We start from the raw sequence: 18,074 nt of genomic DNA on the forward strand, positions 1-18,074 counted from the left end.
ATGAGGATTTTAAACATTTAATAATTAAAAAAATAAGTGAAATAGAGTTGATAATAAAAAAAAAATTTGTTTTTGTTAATTTAATTATTATTAAGAATTAAAAATTAAGGTATAACAACAACGTTAAATATTAAATAGGTTGAGATAAGTACTTATAAAAATAGGCAATTAAGAATTAAAAAAATGAAAATTTCTAAAGGGCTTAGGTTCATTTTATTTATGATCCTGAGCACAGCTTTTAATTGCTACTCTGAAATGCAGTAGCTAATTGATAGGACAATTATTGGAGATTGCTCTTCATAGTAAGAATAAAGATATTAGTATAATGTCTAATTAACTGATAATTAACAACCCTATTCATTATCATTTTTTGTCAACTTGTAAAATTAGTAATCTATTCCAAAATATAATATTTTATAAGTAGCTAGCAATACTTATATGTGGAATCTTTAAGTTAATAGCCTCTCAAATTATTTAGAAATAGTAACTTCTACTAGCTTATCTCTTCAATCACCTTTAAACATTTAAGTAAATAGTTTATACTCTAGTTGGATTTCTGTTTAAGTTTCTGTATCTCTTACAGGAATATCACTTAGAGTATAATCTACAAGAGATTAGCAATAAGAAATAACTCAGCAATTCATCACATCACTTTCCTAGCACCCTCTGGCATTTACTGTCTCTATAGCTAACTATTTATATAATTCTGCATATTCATTTTGTGGGTAGATTTAAACCCTAAAGTTCTACAAGAATATACATATAAGTAATTTAGTTAGTCAAAAGTCAAAACAATCTTTTGCAATTTCAGATTAGTCAGAAAAGGTAGCTGAGTATTTGTTTGATGAAATTCAACAAAGCAATACAATTTCATACCCATATGACCCTATGATGCTCATAAGAGACTATTCTGCTTGGTAGAACGATATAGATTTAACAAATATAAGCATAGCTGTTGCATCAAGAGATACATCTACTACATCACTAATTATTCATAAAGATGGAGAAGTTCCTCTTCCTAGCTTTTAAATTAATAGCTTATTTTAACCTTCATACACTATTGCTATTAGGTTTATGGCTACTTTAGCTAATAATCCTATCCTTTTGTAAAGAGTTAATAATCAAGGTCAATACACAATATCAATATAAGCTTAAGGACTTGATGTATAATTTTGCTAAAAGACAAATGAGTGCACAACTTTTACAGGAGTGTTAGTTGGTGATAACACCCTTCAATTATTAGTAAATTTATTTTAGTTTTTAATTTTAAAAATAATTCATTTTAAAATAAACTCTAATAAAAACAAAAAATTTAAAAAAATTTTTACAATTTTAAATTGATTTTTATATTAATAAAAATTTATTAAAATTAGGTTTTTACTGTTGAAACAAGTTTTTCTTAAAATGTTGTCACACTTTACACAAATGGTAATTCTTTAAGTTAACAAATAGTAAATCTTGATCCATAATTTATGACTGAGTCTTACTCTGATCAATTTTATTTTGGGTCAAAACTGAATAGCCAAGCAAATGATCCAACAGCATTCATAAATAGACTTTTAATTATGAAATCAACTAATGCTTTGTAAGGCCCTGATGCTAGTGCAGTAGTAGACAATTGCTAATTAAGCATTGGAAATAATCCGTTTATTTGTCTAACTTGTAATACAGGTTATTATCTGTATAATGGAACATGCTTAACTTCTGCTTAATGCATATCAATAGGAAGAAATCCTACACAAGATTTCTACTGCGCCAAGGCATGTAATTCGCAATGTTTAACTTGTTTGGCTAATAATCCAAACTAATGCATAACTTGTTCTGCCAACAGGATAAATCCTCCCCTTTGTTAATGCCCATTTAATACAATTAACCATCCTCATATAGATTACTGCTAATGTATTCCTTCTTACTTAATTTTTTTGGATTAACATTTTATTTTTATAAAATAATAAGAATATACAAAAAACAGAGAAGTTGACATTTAAGAAATAACTGTATCAAGTTCTGGAGTTTAAACAGTTTACTTTTCTAAAGCTTTCCAAACAACTCCTTAAGTTGCTATCTTTTTACAAAGCATTCAAACAAGTACGGGAGTGAACAATAACTAATTGTTATATAGCTTTTCATAAGTATAGATATCTAATATTAACACTTCTTCATTTTAGTTGCAGATAAATGACTTTTCAAGTAAAATAATTAAAATTGAACTAAATATAAATTATAATAAACACATTTTCCTTAAACAATATTATAGACTTAAATATAGCAAGCTTGAATTATAAATTCATAGCTAGTGTTGATACAAATAATTTACAAATATCAAGCTTGACTATAAATTAAAGTAATCTATCTCAGTTCTTAAGTAGCCTAAATACATTAAGTATTAATGTTACATCGGTTTTTAGTTCTCAAATCCAATCTCTTTCTAGCTCTCTGTTAAATTTGGAAATCCTCTTTGGAATAGCGTACTTATATATAAATTATTTTTTTCAATAATGATATCAAAGCTAATTTTTTATTTAAACAGAGGATTTTAATCATTCGCCCAAACAGAAATATTGCCTTGGATTAGGTTATCATTAGATAACAATTTAAATATAGTTGGAAGCATATAGTAGAATAAAATTAAAAGCTTAACGATAAGTTTGGTATTTGTGAAAAAAGATTCTCACTATCCCAATATTAGGAATTTTAATGTAAATAATTTTGGGTTCTAACCTGTTAGTAATCCCACACAAGTTTTTTAAAGCTAAACAGACAATGTAATTTAATAAATTAAAAGTATGTTGTTTTTTAATTTTTAATTACTAATTAGTTTATAGCATAAAGCAATGTTCAATACCCATTTATCTCAAGTATTATAGATTTAGAAATGAAAAATGATTATAGTTTCTAACTGTGGACAAGCTATAATATAATTTAGAATTAAAAATATTATTCTTAAAACATAATTACTACTCCCTCTGCCATTTTATACCAAAATTATTTTTCAGCTTTAACATTCTATTTAGTAAGTTTTTTTTAATTAAAAAAATTTATTCTTAGCTTATTTTATTTAATTCAGGCAAAAAGATGTAATCAAAATTGTTAAATATGTTTTATTGATGGTAAAACTTGCTTGAGTTATAAAATAATAGAAAACTAATGTTTCAATACATAGACTTAGTAATATCAAGATCTCTTTACTCTCCCTTAAAGTGAGCAATGTTCTGATATTAATGGAGTCTGCTAAGCAACAAATTCAGGAGTATGCTTTATTTGTTCATCATTATCAACTTTAATAGGCACAGGAAATTGTATCTAAGGTAATACAATTAAAATATAATTATTTTTTACTTATCATTCAAAAAAGTAATAAAAGATATTTCTGTTTCAAGCTAAGACTTAATACCTACATATTATTAATCTGCTTAAATATCTTAATAATCACAAGGATGCTCCTACACTATAAATAATTAATGCTCTTAGTGTAACTTTGGATATATATTTATCTCCAACAAATGTGTAAGATGTCCTTTGTACAATGATTAGTCATTAAGTTTTTGCGGATAAGTGACTAACAACTGTAATTAAGTATGCTTTGATTGCCTTTAAATATCTCCTTTGATTAATATTCCTTAACAATTTTACTCAAACGCTTTTACTTGCACAAAATTAGTAGACCTCCATAATTACTCAATAACACTTCCTTCTAATTAAAGTAGCTTTTACATTGATTAAAGCACTTTAGATATAAAGTAAAATGCTTACTAATGTTTTCAAAATTGTTAATAGTGCATAAATAGTTCGACTTGTATTAATTGCAATCAAGGTAATTCAAATTTCTTTATTTTTACAAACTTAAACTTTTAATTTTATTAGGATACACTTTATCATTAGATTCTTAATCTTGCATCCCCTGTTCTTCTCTTCATTAAATGTGCACATAATGCTTTTATGGTGCTCTCATTAATGATTAAACTTTTATATATTCACAAAATAATATAAGTTTACTCTCTCCACAATAAATGTAACTACTTTAATTAAGGTGTTCTTCTGTTTAGCCTGGGTATTACATAACTTCAGATCTTCTTAAAGTGAATTAATGCCCTTCGCCAGATACTTGCAAAGTAAAAACATAAAAATTTAGAATAATATTTATATATAATTAATTCATATAAAAAAGGAATGCGTTTTAGGATGGTACAATAGTTTTACAGGAGGTGGCTAGTAAATAATTTATAATTCTCAACAATCTAGTTAATTTTAGATTAGGTGCAGTTTATGCAAAGATCCTATTAACATGATTTTAAACGTAGATGGTACAAGTTGCATATAAAGTAAAATTAATAATTGTAATATTTAAGGTTTTGGTACAGTTTAGCAGCTGTTAATAGATTAAATTTGGTATAGCTTAAATAATATCCAACCATCTAGCTTGAATTTTTATTGCTACGAATGTAATACAGGGTACACCCTTTCTGCTGATAAACAATAATGCATATAGGGATGTAGTGCTAATTTTTGTAATTCCTGTTTTATGGATAGTAATAGTAATGTTTATTGCAATAAATGTTAAAACAATTACTTATTAGATACTTAAACAAATACTTGTTCAATTGAAATGACCTGCTAGAATTAAATATAATATTGCAATTCTTGTTTTAAGTATGGTATTTAAAATAGCAATTACAGTTCAAATTAAGTACTTCCTATTTCATTATGCAATTCATGCACAACATCTACAGTATCAATAAGCTGCCCTTAAAATTGTTTAAGTTGTGATTCTTATTCTTCTTAATGTATATAATGTATGCCAAATTACTAACTAGATTTGATGGGTAATTGCTAATAGGCAAACTCTTTATTCTCATCTTAAGTTTCTGGACAATAGCTTGTAAATCTTATTTTAGCAAAATTTTATTTAATTCTTTTTAAAATAATTTAGTCAAATTTAATAAGAACTGTAAATTATGTAAGTTCGTTTGATAGGTGCTAGTCTTGTCCCTTAAATTGTATATCATGCTATCAAGGGGATAAATATTTTAATGTATAGAATTACCTTTAAAATATAAAGTATTCACAAACCTTAACTTTAGACAGTAAAATAAATCTATAAAATTTATATGGAAGTAGGTAAAAAATATTTCTAATTTATCTTATATTTTAATATAAATTAAAATTAATACTATTTTTATTAGATTGATATGTTTGAAATGTCAAAGCGGATACATTATTAATTCTCAGGGATTTTGCTAATAATCATGTGGTTCAATGTGTAATTCTTGTGATTCTAATATGAATTGCATATAATGCTCAACAAACCTCAAACTAACTAATTAATAACAATCAATAATGTAGTTATTAATAGTAAATTTTTATCCAAGTCTCACAATCAATAACTTTTTATAACCTACTGGTAAATTCAAAATTTCAATTATTTGTTTTATTTCTGATTATGATCCTTTATAATTTTCTCTAACAGAATTTTCATTTAATCACCTAGAGAGACAACTTAAAATTTTTTTTTTTGAAAATTATTTAAATAATATCTGAAATCGATTTATAAATAAACTAAACAATAAACTTTTTTAGATAATTTAAAATAGTTTTTTTTAATTTAAAATTATAAAAAATTTTTAAAAAGAAAAAATAATCATTTTTTTAAAAAAATTAAATACAAATTAAAATTTTAAAAAGGAAATAATTGCTAAATAAGTCATCCCATATGCTAGATTTCAGCAGCAATTAGTATGGATTAATCGTTCTCAACAAATATTTACTCATAGCTTTACTAAAATGGATGCTTAAAGTGTTCTTAAAATTTAGTTTCATCTATTTATGGAGTTAATTCATAAACAGTATATAATAGTAATTTAAGAAGATGCACCACTTGCCATAAGACAAATGGATGCATAAGAACATTTACAAAAACTACTTATTTTACCTGCCAAAGTTAGAAAAACAGTATAACTTAGGATGGGTCAAAATAAAATCCTTACAGCTTAGATAAGTTAAATTCTTAAGGAGATATTTTTTACCCTAATATACTTGATTTAACTTAACAAATACTATATCTGCTCGAATTAGGAATAGAAGAAATGGAAATTGATATCATATTAATTAGCACCTTATATCAAGGTTAAAGTAATTGTGTCTTAGAAGGAAGCGTTACGATAAATACCAATTTACTTGAATAGGTTCTCGGATTGAAAAAGCTCACTCTTAACTTAAAAAGCGATGATCCTAATAACAGCTTTATTTTTAATTTAAATAGCAATGAAAACTTAAAAATATAAGGTTTTACTGATGTTAATATTCAGAATTTGTAATTTATGAGCAGCTTATAAGTAATAAAATAATCCCAAATAAGCTTAAATACAGGAGTGAACTTAAGCATTAGTAATTGCAATTTTACTAATACCTAAACTTTTATTTAGATAGGAGGTCAGTTTTCTTAGGTTTAACTCCTTTCTTGTATATTTACAAGCGTAGAACTAGTAAAAGATAATAGCCTGATAGATATTCTTCCCAGTATATCTTTGCCTGATAGCTTTCCACACTTAAGTATCAACATCGCTTAATCATAGATAATTCAATCCAGCTTTTTATCAAATGGGTTACTCAACATCATCTCCCCTAATTTCAAAGTTTAAATTACGTTAAATTAGTTAACAATTTTAAATAGTATTTTTGGAGCTTCCTCGTACTTGATTTCTTCAGAATAATAAAGCTCTCAGCCTAATAAAAGCATTTAAATGAGTATAAACAACCTAAATTTTACTAATAATTAGATTTCCTCTTACCAACCAACTTTGTTTTATATTCAAGATGCTACTAATATTTAAATAAAGGATTTTACAATTCAGAATTGCAATATCATTTAACTTTTTAATTAAACTAGCAGCTTAATAGCGTCTTCATTATTATCAATTAATGGAGGAACTATATCAAATTTTTATTTAATTAACAATACAATCTCTTATACAAAAATATTGCAATCAGCTTCAATTTAATCAGGATAATAATATCAAGCTGCTTAAAGTAATAATCAATAAAAAATCATATACATCATGCAATTGAGCAACATTTAATTTTATAATAATACAATCATATCATCTCCTTCTTAAGGTGTCAACTTTTATTTAGCATAGTTTGGAAATATTTAACAATAACATCTTCAACTTGAAGTCTAAATATAAAATTTGAATGTAACACAAAACTTTTTCTAGTACACTTTGATACAAACTACAAGTAATACTAACAAAAGAAATCTTCAATTATAAAATGATATTGGCAAATCAATTGAAGAAATATAAATGTATTAATAGTAAAAATAAGTAAGAACTCTTTAGACAGTAGATCAGTACACATAGTCTTACCCATTTCAAAACGAGAATAGCCTGATTATGGTCCAATCAATATACCTATTCAACTTAACATAAACTTAAATATAAGAAACTCCCTAAATTAAATTATTGATAGCTGATTAAATTTTCCAATTAATAATTAGTATGTTAAGTATTTCTTCAGCAGCATTATAATAATATCCTGGATTGCTTAAGATTTCTTCTATCTACAGCAACTTCAACTTTTAAAACTTTAATATTAGCAATGTTTATTCATAAAAATCAATAATTTAAATTGATCAAAAAGATATTTATGTTGATTCAAAAAACATACAAAATTATCTTCCAAATGGAATACAAATCACTGGTATTTAATTTTAGTAAATAAAATTCAACTTATTGACATATGGGTCCGTAGTATCAGCCATATAATTTGAAGATATTAATCAATCTATGCTTAATATGACTAACATAATTATCAATTCAACATCTATTGATCAACCATCATTCGTTCCTAATTAAATTTTATCTAATGGGTTACTTATATAATCTTAATCTAGTACAGTCATATTAAACCATGGACAAATACTAAATTCGTAAACATTTGTAGGTTCAAATGGGATGTACATAAGTGCGAAGGTCATTCAAATACAAAATTCAGCATTTGCCAATGCAAATTAAAACATAAACAATTTAAGCTAAATAATAGTTTAGGGGGGATTTGGAACTCTTTAAGCATATTCATAGCTTATGATTTAAGGAACAACTTTCACTTAATCCTTCGCAAATTATGGTGGAGCTCTTTATATAATAGCTCAATAAGGTTGCTAAGTAAATATTTAAGGTTCTACATTTGCTAATAACTAATGTGCATAAAATGGAGGAGCTATTTACTTTTTATCTCAAACTATTAATAATTCCTTTACAGTTGGTGGAAATAGCGTTTTTTAGAGCTGTTAAGCTGGTTTTTTTGGCGGTTGCTTGTACTTCGATGTTATTTCTTTAACATAAATAACGATTTCATAATCTACAATATCTTCCTCTTAAGCAAGAAACTTTGATGTTTTGTCTCTATAGCCTTAAGTAAAAAATTGAGTTTGAATCCTAAGAAAATTTTTGTTTGTTTTGAGTTTTAATAATAAATTTATCATAATATTTTTTTTAATTTATAAAATTAATTGATAATAAAAAATTATTTTTTATACAAAAACTAATATTTTTAAAAACTATTATCGATATAAAGGGCCAGTCATGTAGTTTGAAGATGGATGGAGTAATTATTAATGGATAAAATAGCTCAAATAAAATAGCAATTTAAGCAACAAATTTAATCAATATAGATGTGAATAATGTATAAGCTAACTTACTTTACTAGTAAATATTATACTTTGAATAGATAACAACTGTAACAATTACCAATAGCGTATTTGGTAATAGCTAATTTTACTAAAAAGTGATAATAGATATTGAAAACTGTAATACGCTGCATTTAAATAACACATCCTTGAGCTAATCAACTTATACAAATGGGTATAAATTGAAAAGTTTATACATATTTGCTAATATTTAAGATATTTCTGTTTTTAATTTGGTATGTGCGTAGTAATTTTGTTTAACTTGCTACACTGGAATAATATTCTTTTAATATTCTAACTCACTTAGTATATCAAATAGCACTTTTACCAACAATACAGCATTCTTTGGAGGTGCAATTTATATTCACCATAACATAGTTTCTAGTACTGACTTGCTTAAAAATTATCAGCTTAATTTAAATAAAATATAGCATACCAATTTTACTAATAATACTGCATCTTATTGGGGTGGTGCAATATATTTAGAAAAGGTGAACTAAATGTAATTTTATAATAATATATTCTAGTTGAATTAGGCTATGCAAGGAGCAGGTATTTATTATTATTTATTGAATAATTAAAATGCTTATTTTTATACAAAAAAAATAATTATTAGGTATATACAACGCCAATCCATAGCATCATTTCAACATTTTATTAAGGAAAAATAGCTTTATTTAGAATTTAGCAACATAAGTAGGAGCTGCTATTTATTCACAATTTTGTATTATATACAGCTAGGCATATCCAAGTTCTAGTCTATTTGTAAATTTGACAGATTACAATTACTATAGTTATATTACTCAGACATTTACAGGTTTTACTAACACTTTTAGTAATAATTCAGCATTGATGTATGGAAACAATATTTACACTTTTCCATAATATATTCGTTATTTATATGCAGAAACTCAAAGTATAATTGATTTTTCAGATAAATCACCTATTAAAAGAATCTAGGTTTCAAGTGGCCAACCACTTTCACAGTTGTATATAATATTTGTTGATGAAGATTATAGAATTATTAATAAAATTTTCAGCATTTCTAGTAATTCTACCTACTTGTAGATTTAACTTTAAATAAAAGATAATGGATTTAATTTAGAAAATAATATGGTAACTTTTTCAAATTAAACTGGATATTTTGATGGCTCCAATTCAGTTTTAAATGCTTAATAACTCAATTAAACTACTTCAATAATTTGTTAATCTTCCTTAATCTAACAAAATCCTCTCTCTTCATAAATTCCTTTCGAAATACCAATTTAATTTAACTAATGTAATTAAGGAGAGGAGCTCATTATAAAGTAACTTAATATCTTTTTTTTTTACTAAAAATTGATTCATATTTTTTTTAGTGATGAAGGATGGCAGACTTGTTCGTAATGTCTTGAAGGGTTTTATTCTTTAGTTTAATCATAAAAGTGTAAATTTTGCATTTATTTAGATGGCTCAACCGAATAAACAGTATGTCCTGGAGGCAGCACTATCCTGTAAAATAAATATAAATTTCATTTTAAAATTTATTAATCAACATTATTTAAAATTAATATAGACTTCCACCAGGGTACTGGAGGTCAGATAATTAGTCAGAATAAATAGTTGAATGTATAAATAATCCAGCTAATTGTATTGGTAACAGATAATAAGATATTTCATCTAGAGATTCAAGTTTCCCAATTCCTTAATCATCAATGATTGATATTAATGTAAAATTTTTTTATTTAATTACAATTTTAAGTATTAAAATTTTAAATATTATAATAATAGAATTTTTATTGCGATGAAGGTTGTTACGGAGCTTTATGCTAAGTTTGCGATATTAAAGGATAAATTTGGGGAGTTTCATACTCTAATTATTAAGAATTTTCTTGTTTTAAATGTAGTAATGCTGGCATACTATCATTTAAATTGATTTGGTCCATATTATTATTTGTTTTTCTTCTTCTTTTGAGCGCAAAAAGGTAAACTTTTAAAATTTAATATAAATGATAATTTTAATAAAATTACCATAAAAATATTGTTTAGTGCATATTTAGTATTCTCTAATGGAGTATTCTCTCATGTTATGATTAAGAGTGTATTTTTGCAAGGAGAATCAAAAGAAGCTGTTCATGCAATAAAATCATTCAATCCTTCAGGAATATATCTCAAAATGATAATGAACTATCTTTAAGTATTCAAAAATTTACATATTTTAGAAGTTCATTATAATTAAAAATATTTTGTATCTAAAGGTTATTAGTGTATTACTAAATTTCTAGATTTCTCTTCCTAATTCTGTATCAAATATGAACATAAATATTTATAACCCATTTAGCGGAATGGGTAATACCTGGGATTGTGTAATTAAAATATTTTAGCCAGTAATGCCATTTAACTATTTTAGAGTTCTTTGGTTTGTAATAGCTCCTCTCATATTAATAGTCATTTTTATTGGAATATATTACATATTATAAAAATATAATATGATGAAATACAAGATCACCATAGTTTATTCCATACTATGCTACCTCTTCCTTTACGTTTAACCACCAATTGTTAGCTCTCTTCTTTCATAGGTAATTCACTTCATTTTAATTTATTTAGAGAAAATTTTTGTAGATAAAGTGATCTTTATTATTATTATTATTAAGATAATGTATAAAACTTCATCTTGAAATGTTTCTCTGCTCTTTTTAAAGAGTATGAGTTCCTCTATTTCAAACAGAAATAATTTTTATAGAAATTAGTATTTGATTAATTAACTAATATCGATTAAGTAATAGATTAACTGATTAAGAAATTAAATTCAATAAATCCATAAAGAAGATAATTTACATCATAATAATTTTAAATTAATTTAAATTAAAATAAGATTGCATGTATAAATATTGCTGGGTAGAGTTATATCAAAGGAAGTACTGATAGAATTTGCTATGATGATGATTACTATTATTATGGAGTATTCTTAATAGCACCATTTCTCATTATTTGGATTATTCTTCTACCTGGGGTTTTATTTATAAAGTTATATATGATCAGAAGAAAACTTTATTATATCAGATCTAAAATAATTCTGGGTTTCTTTTATTCAGATTATAAAACAAAGTTTTTTTATTGGGAAATCTTTAGAATGGGTTATCGTATTTTAATTATAGCAACTGAAAATATTCTTTATGAAAAGATTCATGAAAAAGCCATGATTTTGGTCTTGATAGTATACTTTTACCAGAGAATTCATAAAAAGGTAAACCAATCCTAAATAAATAAATACAATTTTTTATTAACCATATTATTTTTATATTAAAAAAGTATAACCCTTATCTGACTCAAGATTTAAATAGATTAGAAAAGAAAATAACCTAAGTTATATTAATTAGCTTTATTTTAGGTAGATTGGCTTATAGTAATCCTTACCCTACTATTTAATATATGTGTCTGATTGTGCTAGTTTTAATTAACTTTTGGCTATTTTTGTATTTGATTAGAAGATTAATTTAGTCGTACTCGAAATAGTTAGAATTAATGATTTCTTACATAAAGGTTTAAATATTTAGGAGACTTCCAAAAGTTGGAAAGTTTTTTAAGCTTAGTGGCATATCAATAATATAATCTTAGAATTTATGGAAGAAAGTATAAAATTATGTATGGGATTTCTTTGAAAGAAAGGAGAAAGATAAAACAGTTAAGCTATTTGATTAAACTCTATACGTTAAGTATGATGAAGAATAATAAGAAAATAATGAGCCTTGTAAATTATATAATTATTCTATACTATTTTTTAAATATTTTAAATAGTAATAATCAAGCAAAAGCGTTAATGGGAAGAATCACAAAGGAAATATTTGCTTTAAAAGCAGGAAGAGAGAAGTAAATAAATGAACAGTTCATACTTTAACTAAAATCAATGCGCAGATAGCATATTATAGTATTAAATTAACAATTATAAATTAATTAACTTTAAATATTTAAAAAAAAGAATCGATGCACAGTCTATCAATAACACTAATATTAGTCCATTGATATCTAACTTTAATACACCAAGGTAAGAAGATAAATTACTTATGGATTAAACATAAGTATCTTAAGTTTCTATTTTCAACTTGATGCATCAGACAAAGTATAATATAACAATTTACTTAAATTTAAAGTATTAATAATGCATTATTAATTTGTAAAAGTGAACTATCTAAGAGAGAAAATGTGAAAGAAACTAAAGAATAAAAGACTAATTTTAGAAAAGAATCAAAAGAAGAAGATATTAGCTTTTCATAAGAAAGTGAAAGACAGTAAGATTTCTATTTTATAGAAAGTAAAATTAAAGATTATTCTAGAAGAATCAGTGATGAAAATGCTGAATAGTTAAGTTAGTAAGGTAAAATAAATTAAAAATTTTAAGGAGTTTTTAAAATAAAATAAAATTAAATTAAATTAAAAAAGTTTAGATAAATTCAAATGACGGATCTAACTTAATTTTAGAAAAAAAGAGTAATTAATCATGATTCTTTTAAAGCTCATATTTTAAAAAGATAGTGAGTTTAATCAAATTAAATTGTAAAAAATAATGTTTTTTTGGTTTTTAAATGTAAATGAAATATACATAGTATTTGAATCATGGCTTTTTTTTGAAAAATTTAATTAAATTTTTATAGTCAGTAAGTAAGTAAATTACTTAGCTACTAAGTATTTTTTAATTAATTTCTTTTATTTTTTAGATCATAAATGTTCCTAGTTATTTTACAAAAGAATTATTTGTATTTTAACTATAATTTTGCAAATATTTAAAAATAAAAATAAAAATTCAAATGAAAATTTTGAATTAAATTTTAATCAACTTTACTTTTATATTACATTTAGAAAAAATTTAATCTATCTTAAATATTTAAAATAAATATTTTTTGTTGAATTATGTATAGACTTAAAACTTCTTAATGTGTTTTTTTGAAATAATTTAAGTAATTTAAAAAGATTTAATTTAAAACAATAATAATTTATAAAAATAAAAGCTTAAAAATTGAAATAAAGACTTATCAAAAATAAAAATCTTTGATAATTTCAAAATTAGTTTGTAAAAAAATTTTAATATTCATGTTGATATAAAATAGTTGAACTCATTTTTTAATTTAATTTATTTTTATAATAAAGATTAAAAATATATTTGATAGAGTTTGTATTTTTTTATAGTTGATAAATTAAAATTTTATTAATTTATTTTTAATAGGTACATTTTTTTTATTAAACTAACACCTAAAGTAGTATGGTGAAGTAATTTAAATTTATTATTAATAGATTATAATTACTTACTTACTAGTTTGCTCAAAATATTTTTCATTTATAGACACAATTATATGGAGTTATTTTAATGATTTATCCAGGCTAGTTTACGAATATACAAAAACGATAGCTTTAGTTCCTTTCGATTGGATTAGTATTAATGATAGAATTATTTTAAATTTAATTTTATTATTATTATTTGATATTTTAGTTAGTTTTTTTTGTAGGAGATTAGCTGCTTTTAATTTAATTTTCTTGTCTTGGAACTATTCTTAGAATATTATCCTTTATACAAATTTGCACATGAAAATTCAAATCACTTTTATTGTATTCCAAGATTTAACTTCCATTTCCAATACTTATTAGACTATTTAGTTTCTCTAAGCCCTTCATTATAGAAAACTAATAAGAAGAATTCATGTAGATTAATGTATCTTTATAATCATCTGCTATTAAACCAAAGCAAATTCCCTATTTGCTGTTGCTAGATATTTTATTTTTGAAGGTTATTTAAATATCATAGAATTTATCATTTTGAAGGTTGTATGAAGAATAAAATTAGCACCCTATTTAAGAAGAAATTTATTCAGGAATATCTATTAAAATGAATTAATCATACTCATTTCGTATTTATTTAATTTTAGCCATTTCGAAGTTAAGTGAGCATTCTATTCCAAACCTCTCATCGTAATTCATTTAATTTAAAAACTTATTAAATTGAGGGGACGCAATCGAAGATTTCATATCAGAAGATGACTTTTTGTGGTATTATTATTAAGGTGAGTTTTATAGTGAATTATTCATTTAGTTTGACTAATATTACATGGCGTTTTCCACTTAATTTTTTTTAGATTGCTTAAAGAAAGTACTTTAGTTTGTTTTGTAAAAAGATATATTTTCTAAACTTTAGGAAATAAATCTTTCCAACTCAAGGCCTTCTTGGATAGAAAATTACTAAAATTGTTCTTTAAATTCATTGCATTATCTCTTTAATACCTCATTATTTTATTCAACTTACTAATAAGTCTAATCAATATATTTATCTATTTCCTTTTCCATTTATTCTAAACTTGATCTATTTTACTAAATTCTATCAAAGAAAGCAGACGCTGATATCATAGATAGATACTGCTAATGCAGCTTTTCACCTTGAAGGTAAATTTATTATACTTAAAAGAGTGTTTTTGCTTTTGCTGTTTCGATTTTCTAGATTATGGTTTGTTAGAATCTTTCCCAAAACTCATTTGCTACTTGTTAAAGCTTACTATTTTAGTGTATTTAAATCTATTATTCTACTTCTTTAATTAATACTTCATCTGAAGGCGGCCAATTTAATAGTTTTTATCCTTCTCTATACTCTATTGCCTGTTTAATTGATATATTTTTAGCTCCATTATTTTAAGAAATGCATTCCATGCAGGCTAATCTTCTTTGCTTATTCTATCCATTGCTTGAATTTTGATGTAAAAATATATTAGTAATTGCTTCTTAATGAATACTGCATTTTTTAAGAGCTGTTTGATCAGCTATATCTTTCCATCCTAAATCTTTAGATAAAAATGACATTCAATAAATAGAGGTAAATATGCACAAATATAATTTAATTATTTCTTCAAAATCAAAAATTAAAATGCAAAACGATTAGAGTAAATGAAGAAAATAACAAATAATAATAAAATAAGTCAATAATATGAGTAAAATAAAAGATATATATATATACAATATTTTATGCTTATATCAAATTAAAAGAATTTTTAAAGTAAAAAATTTAAAAGAATATTTAATATGCAAACACAAAATACAAATACAATTAAAAAAATAATAACAAGGTAAGAGTATTTATTTTCTCAATTTTGTCTAAGCTCTGTTTCTCTGTCTTCAATTTTTCTTAGACTCCACTTTGACAATTTCAAACTCAATACTAGGAGTTGAGTTCACAATAAAAAAGCAATATTAAATTGATTGATCAAAAATAATGTTATTTTCAAAGGTATTTGATGATGATTTATCTTCAGTTTAAATCTTTGCATAATTTTTACTTATGTTAAATTTAAAAACGAAAACTTTGTTTTCACCATAGCAATCGCTAATATCAGCTCCATACTCGACGAATGTCAACCCTTCATATTAACTTTTAGGATTAAAAACTTTGGCGATTTTAGTATTTGAGATTAAAGGCTCAGTATTTTTAGAGATATCTGCTAAACCAATACTAAAAACTGAGTTTTTTGAGTAGTTATTAACTTTGAAAAAGATTCTATAAGTCTTTTAATTATCTAGAATGTCACTATATACTTAATTTATCATCTTTTTAGCCTTAGTATCATCAATAACAAGTGTTTGCAAATTATCCCTTTTTTAATTAATTTTAAAGGGTTAGTAAAACTTTTTAAGATTACCACCTAACTCCTATTATGATAATTGAATTATATCTTCACCATAATTTTGACTTAAATTTTCTTATTTTAAATATATTTCTTTCTGAACAGTTATTGCAGAAGATTAGCTTTATTCCATTTTGATGTTTTCTTACCTTACAAAAGAAATTTTCTTGATAGCTTCTAAAATCTTCTTGCTTAAATTGGCTGAAAATTCCATCTTAAAAGTATTCAGCTTATCAATATATTGTTATGTCTTTTATTTTATTTCCTAATTGTTTTATGGTAATTAAGAATAAATGTTTTAAATAATTGTATTGAAATTAGTGAGTAAATTATCATAATCAGTATCACTCTCAAAGCATTTTCTAATCTTATCGCAATTTGTTATTGTTGTGAATGAGTCCTTCATTTCGTCTCCCTTTTCTCTGATATCTTGTATTAGCTACTTAGCCTATTCTTCAATAGCTTTAACTTCCTCTTTTAATCTGTCTGAGAGACTATCAAAGATTCTTTCAATTTCTTGATCAAACTCTAATGAGTTTGTAGTTTAGATAGCTTTTAATACATCCTATTCAATCTTTTGGTTTAACTCTGGGAATCTGAAAAGAGATTATCTATGTTAAACTTTCAAAGCCTAAATAAGTGAAATGACTTTACAACCCTTATATTGTCTCTCAGCAATACAGTAGGAACAACCAAATAAGCTATCTTTGTCATTTTTTTGTCTTAGGAAAATGAACTAAAGTTGCTGATTTTCATGACCTATTACTTCGCAACCATTTAAAATATATCCATTTTATGTATAATCCTCAACAGATTCACATCTTTATCTCGTATTTGTCTCCATTATTGATACTTTTTATATATTTTATTTTAATTTGTATTTTTTTGTATTTATTAGTTTATAATTAATTAAACGATGTTTCAATAGTTTTATTATGTTTTTGCAATTAGAATATTTAAAAACTCTTTTGTTTTAATATTTTTAATATTTAAAAAAAGTTAATAAATAATTTAAGTAAAATTTTTATAAGCTTAAGAAAAAGATATTAATATATGATATTAATATTCAATTTTTGTTTCCTTTCTACTATTTTAGAGAGACATATCTCTTTCTAAGATATCAAAAAAAGTATTTTATTTTCTTCTCTCTATGAATGGTGATTCCTTTAGAAATCCCTAATTAATTATCATAAAATAAGATTTTTTACTCTTTAGAAATATAGTTATTAGATAATTTTTATATTCTAATATCCTTTCACTCTATTCTTAGAAAACTTACATTAAATATTTAATATAAATATATTCTTACAATAAAAAAAAGAGTTTAAATTAAAGTCAAAGCAAAATATTATTTATTTATTTTTTCACACCAATTATAATTCTTATATTTAATTTAGAATATACCAAATTAGAATATGTTATGTATAATTAACTGAATATAAATTTAAAAATTCTAATAATTCTTAAATATTCTAAATCAATTAATGAATGTAGTACTTTAGATTGAGAAAGAAGAATAACTAAATAAATAAATAATGTAAAAGTATACTTTTTTATTTTAAATGATCAATTTAATTTTGATTTTTTTTAAAAAATTTGTTAATAAAAAAAATGTTAATTTAAATAAGTAAAATTCATTTTTTTATTTTACTAAAACTTTTTTAACTTGAAAAATAGAAAGCACTTTACTTCAAAATAAATTATTTATATTAATAAAAACAGCTTATTGGGGTTGGGGGGTTGGGGTT

At 23.9% G+C, this 18,074-nt stretch overlaps 3 protein-coding genes across 3 annotated transcripts; 1 reads left to right on the top strand and 2 right to left on the bottom strand. All coding sequences in view use genetic code 6, as the record gives it.

Moving 5' to 3' along the window:
• Nucleotides 1-183: 183 nt before the first annotated feature.
• TTHERM_00824050 (transmembrane protein, putative) lies at nt 184-13,170 on the top strand (the record flags this gene model as incomplete). The annotated part of the gene is made up of 26 exons (XM_001031505.2): nt 184-1,242; nt 1,374-1,899; nt 1,957-2,190; nt 2,258-2,468; nt 2,531-2,765; nt 2,819-3,013; nt 3,068-3,308; nt 3,356-3,814; nt 3,865-4,112; nt 4,169-4,879; nt 4,931-5,118; nt 5,184-5,401; nt 5,683-8,414; nt 8,575-9,238; nt 9,303-9,993; nt 10,045-10,179; nt 10,242-10,395; nt 10,457-10,650; nt 10,715-10,862; nt 10,924-11,247; nt 11,544-11,915; nt 11,981-12,419; nt 12,467-12,596; nt 12,648-12,788; nt 12,850-13,043; nt 13,109-13,170. 26 exons carry the CDS (start codon nt 184-186, stop codon nt 13,168-13,170), a joined length of 10,905 nt encoding a protein of 3,634 aa, XP_001031505.2.
• An 826-nt stretch (nt 13,171-13,996) lies between these two features.
• Nucleotides 13,997-15,508, bottom strand: TTHERM_00824060 (hypothetical protein; the record flags this gene model as incomplete). Its single annotated transcript, XM_001031506.1, has 1 exon — nt 13,997-15,508. The coding sequence occupies one exon, from the start codon at nt 15,506-15,508 to the stop codon at nt 13,997-13,999; it is 1,512 nt and encodes a 503-aa protein (XP_001031506.1).
• Nucleotides 15,509-15,820: 312 nt separating this feature from the next.
• On the bottom strand, nt 15,821-17,323 carry TTHERM_00824070 (hypothetical protein; the record flags this gene model as incomplete). Its single annotated transcript, XM_001031507.3, has 1 exon — nt 15,821-17,323. A coding segment is annotated over one exon (1,503 nt), but the record flags the coding sequence as incomplete, so codon positions are not given.
• Nucleotides 17,324-18,074: the final 751 nt, after the last annotated feature.

The sequence above is a fragment of the Tetrahymena thermophila genome (genome assembly GCF_000189635.1).
Source record: "Tetrahymena thermophila SB210 genomic scaffold scf_8254397, whole genome shotgun sequence".
In the NCBI taxonomy this organism is placed as follows: domain Eukaryota; phylum Ciliophora; class Oligohymenophorea; order Hymenostomatida; family Tetrahymenidae; genus Tetrahymena; species Tetrahymena thermophila.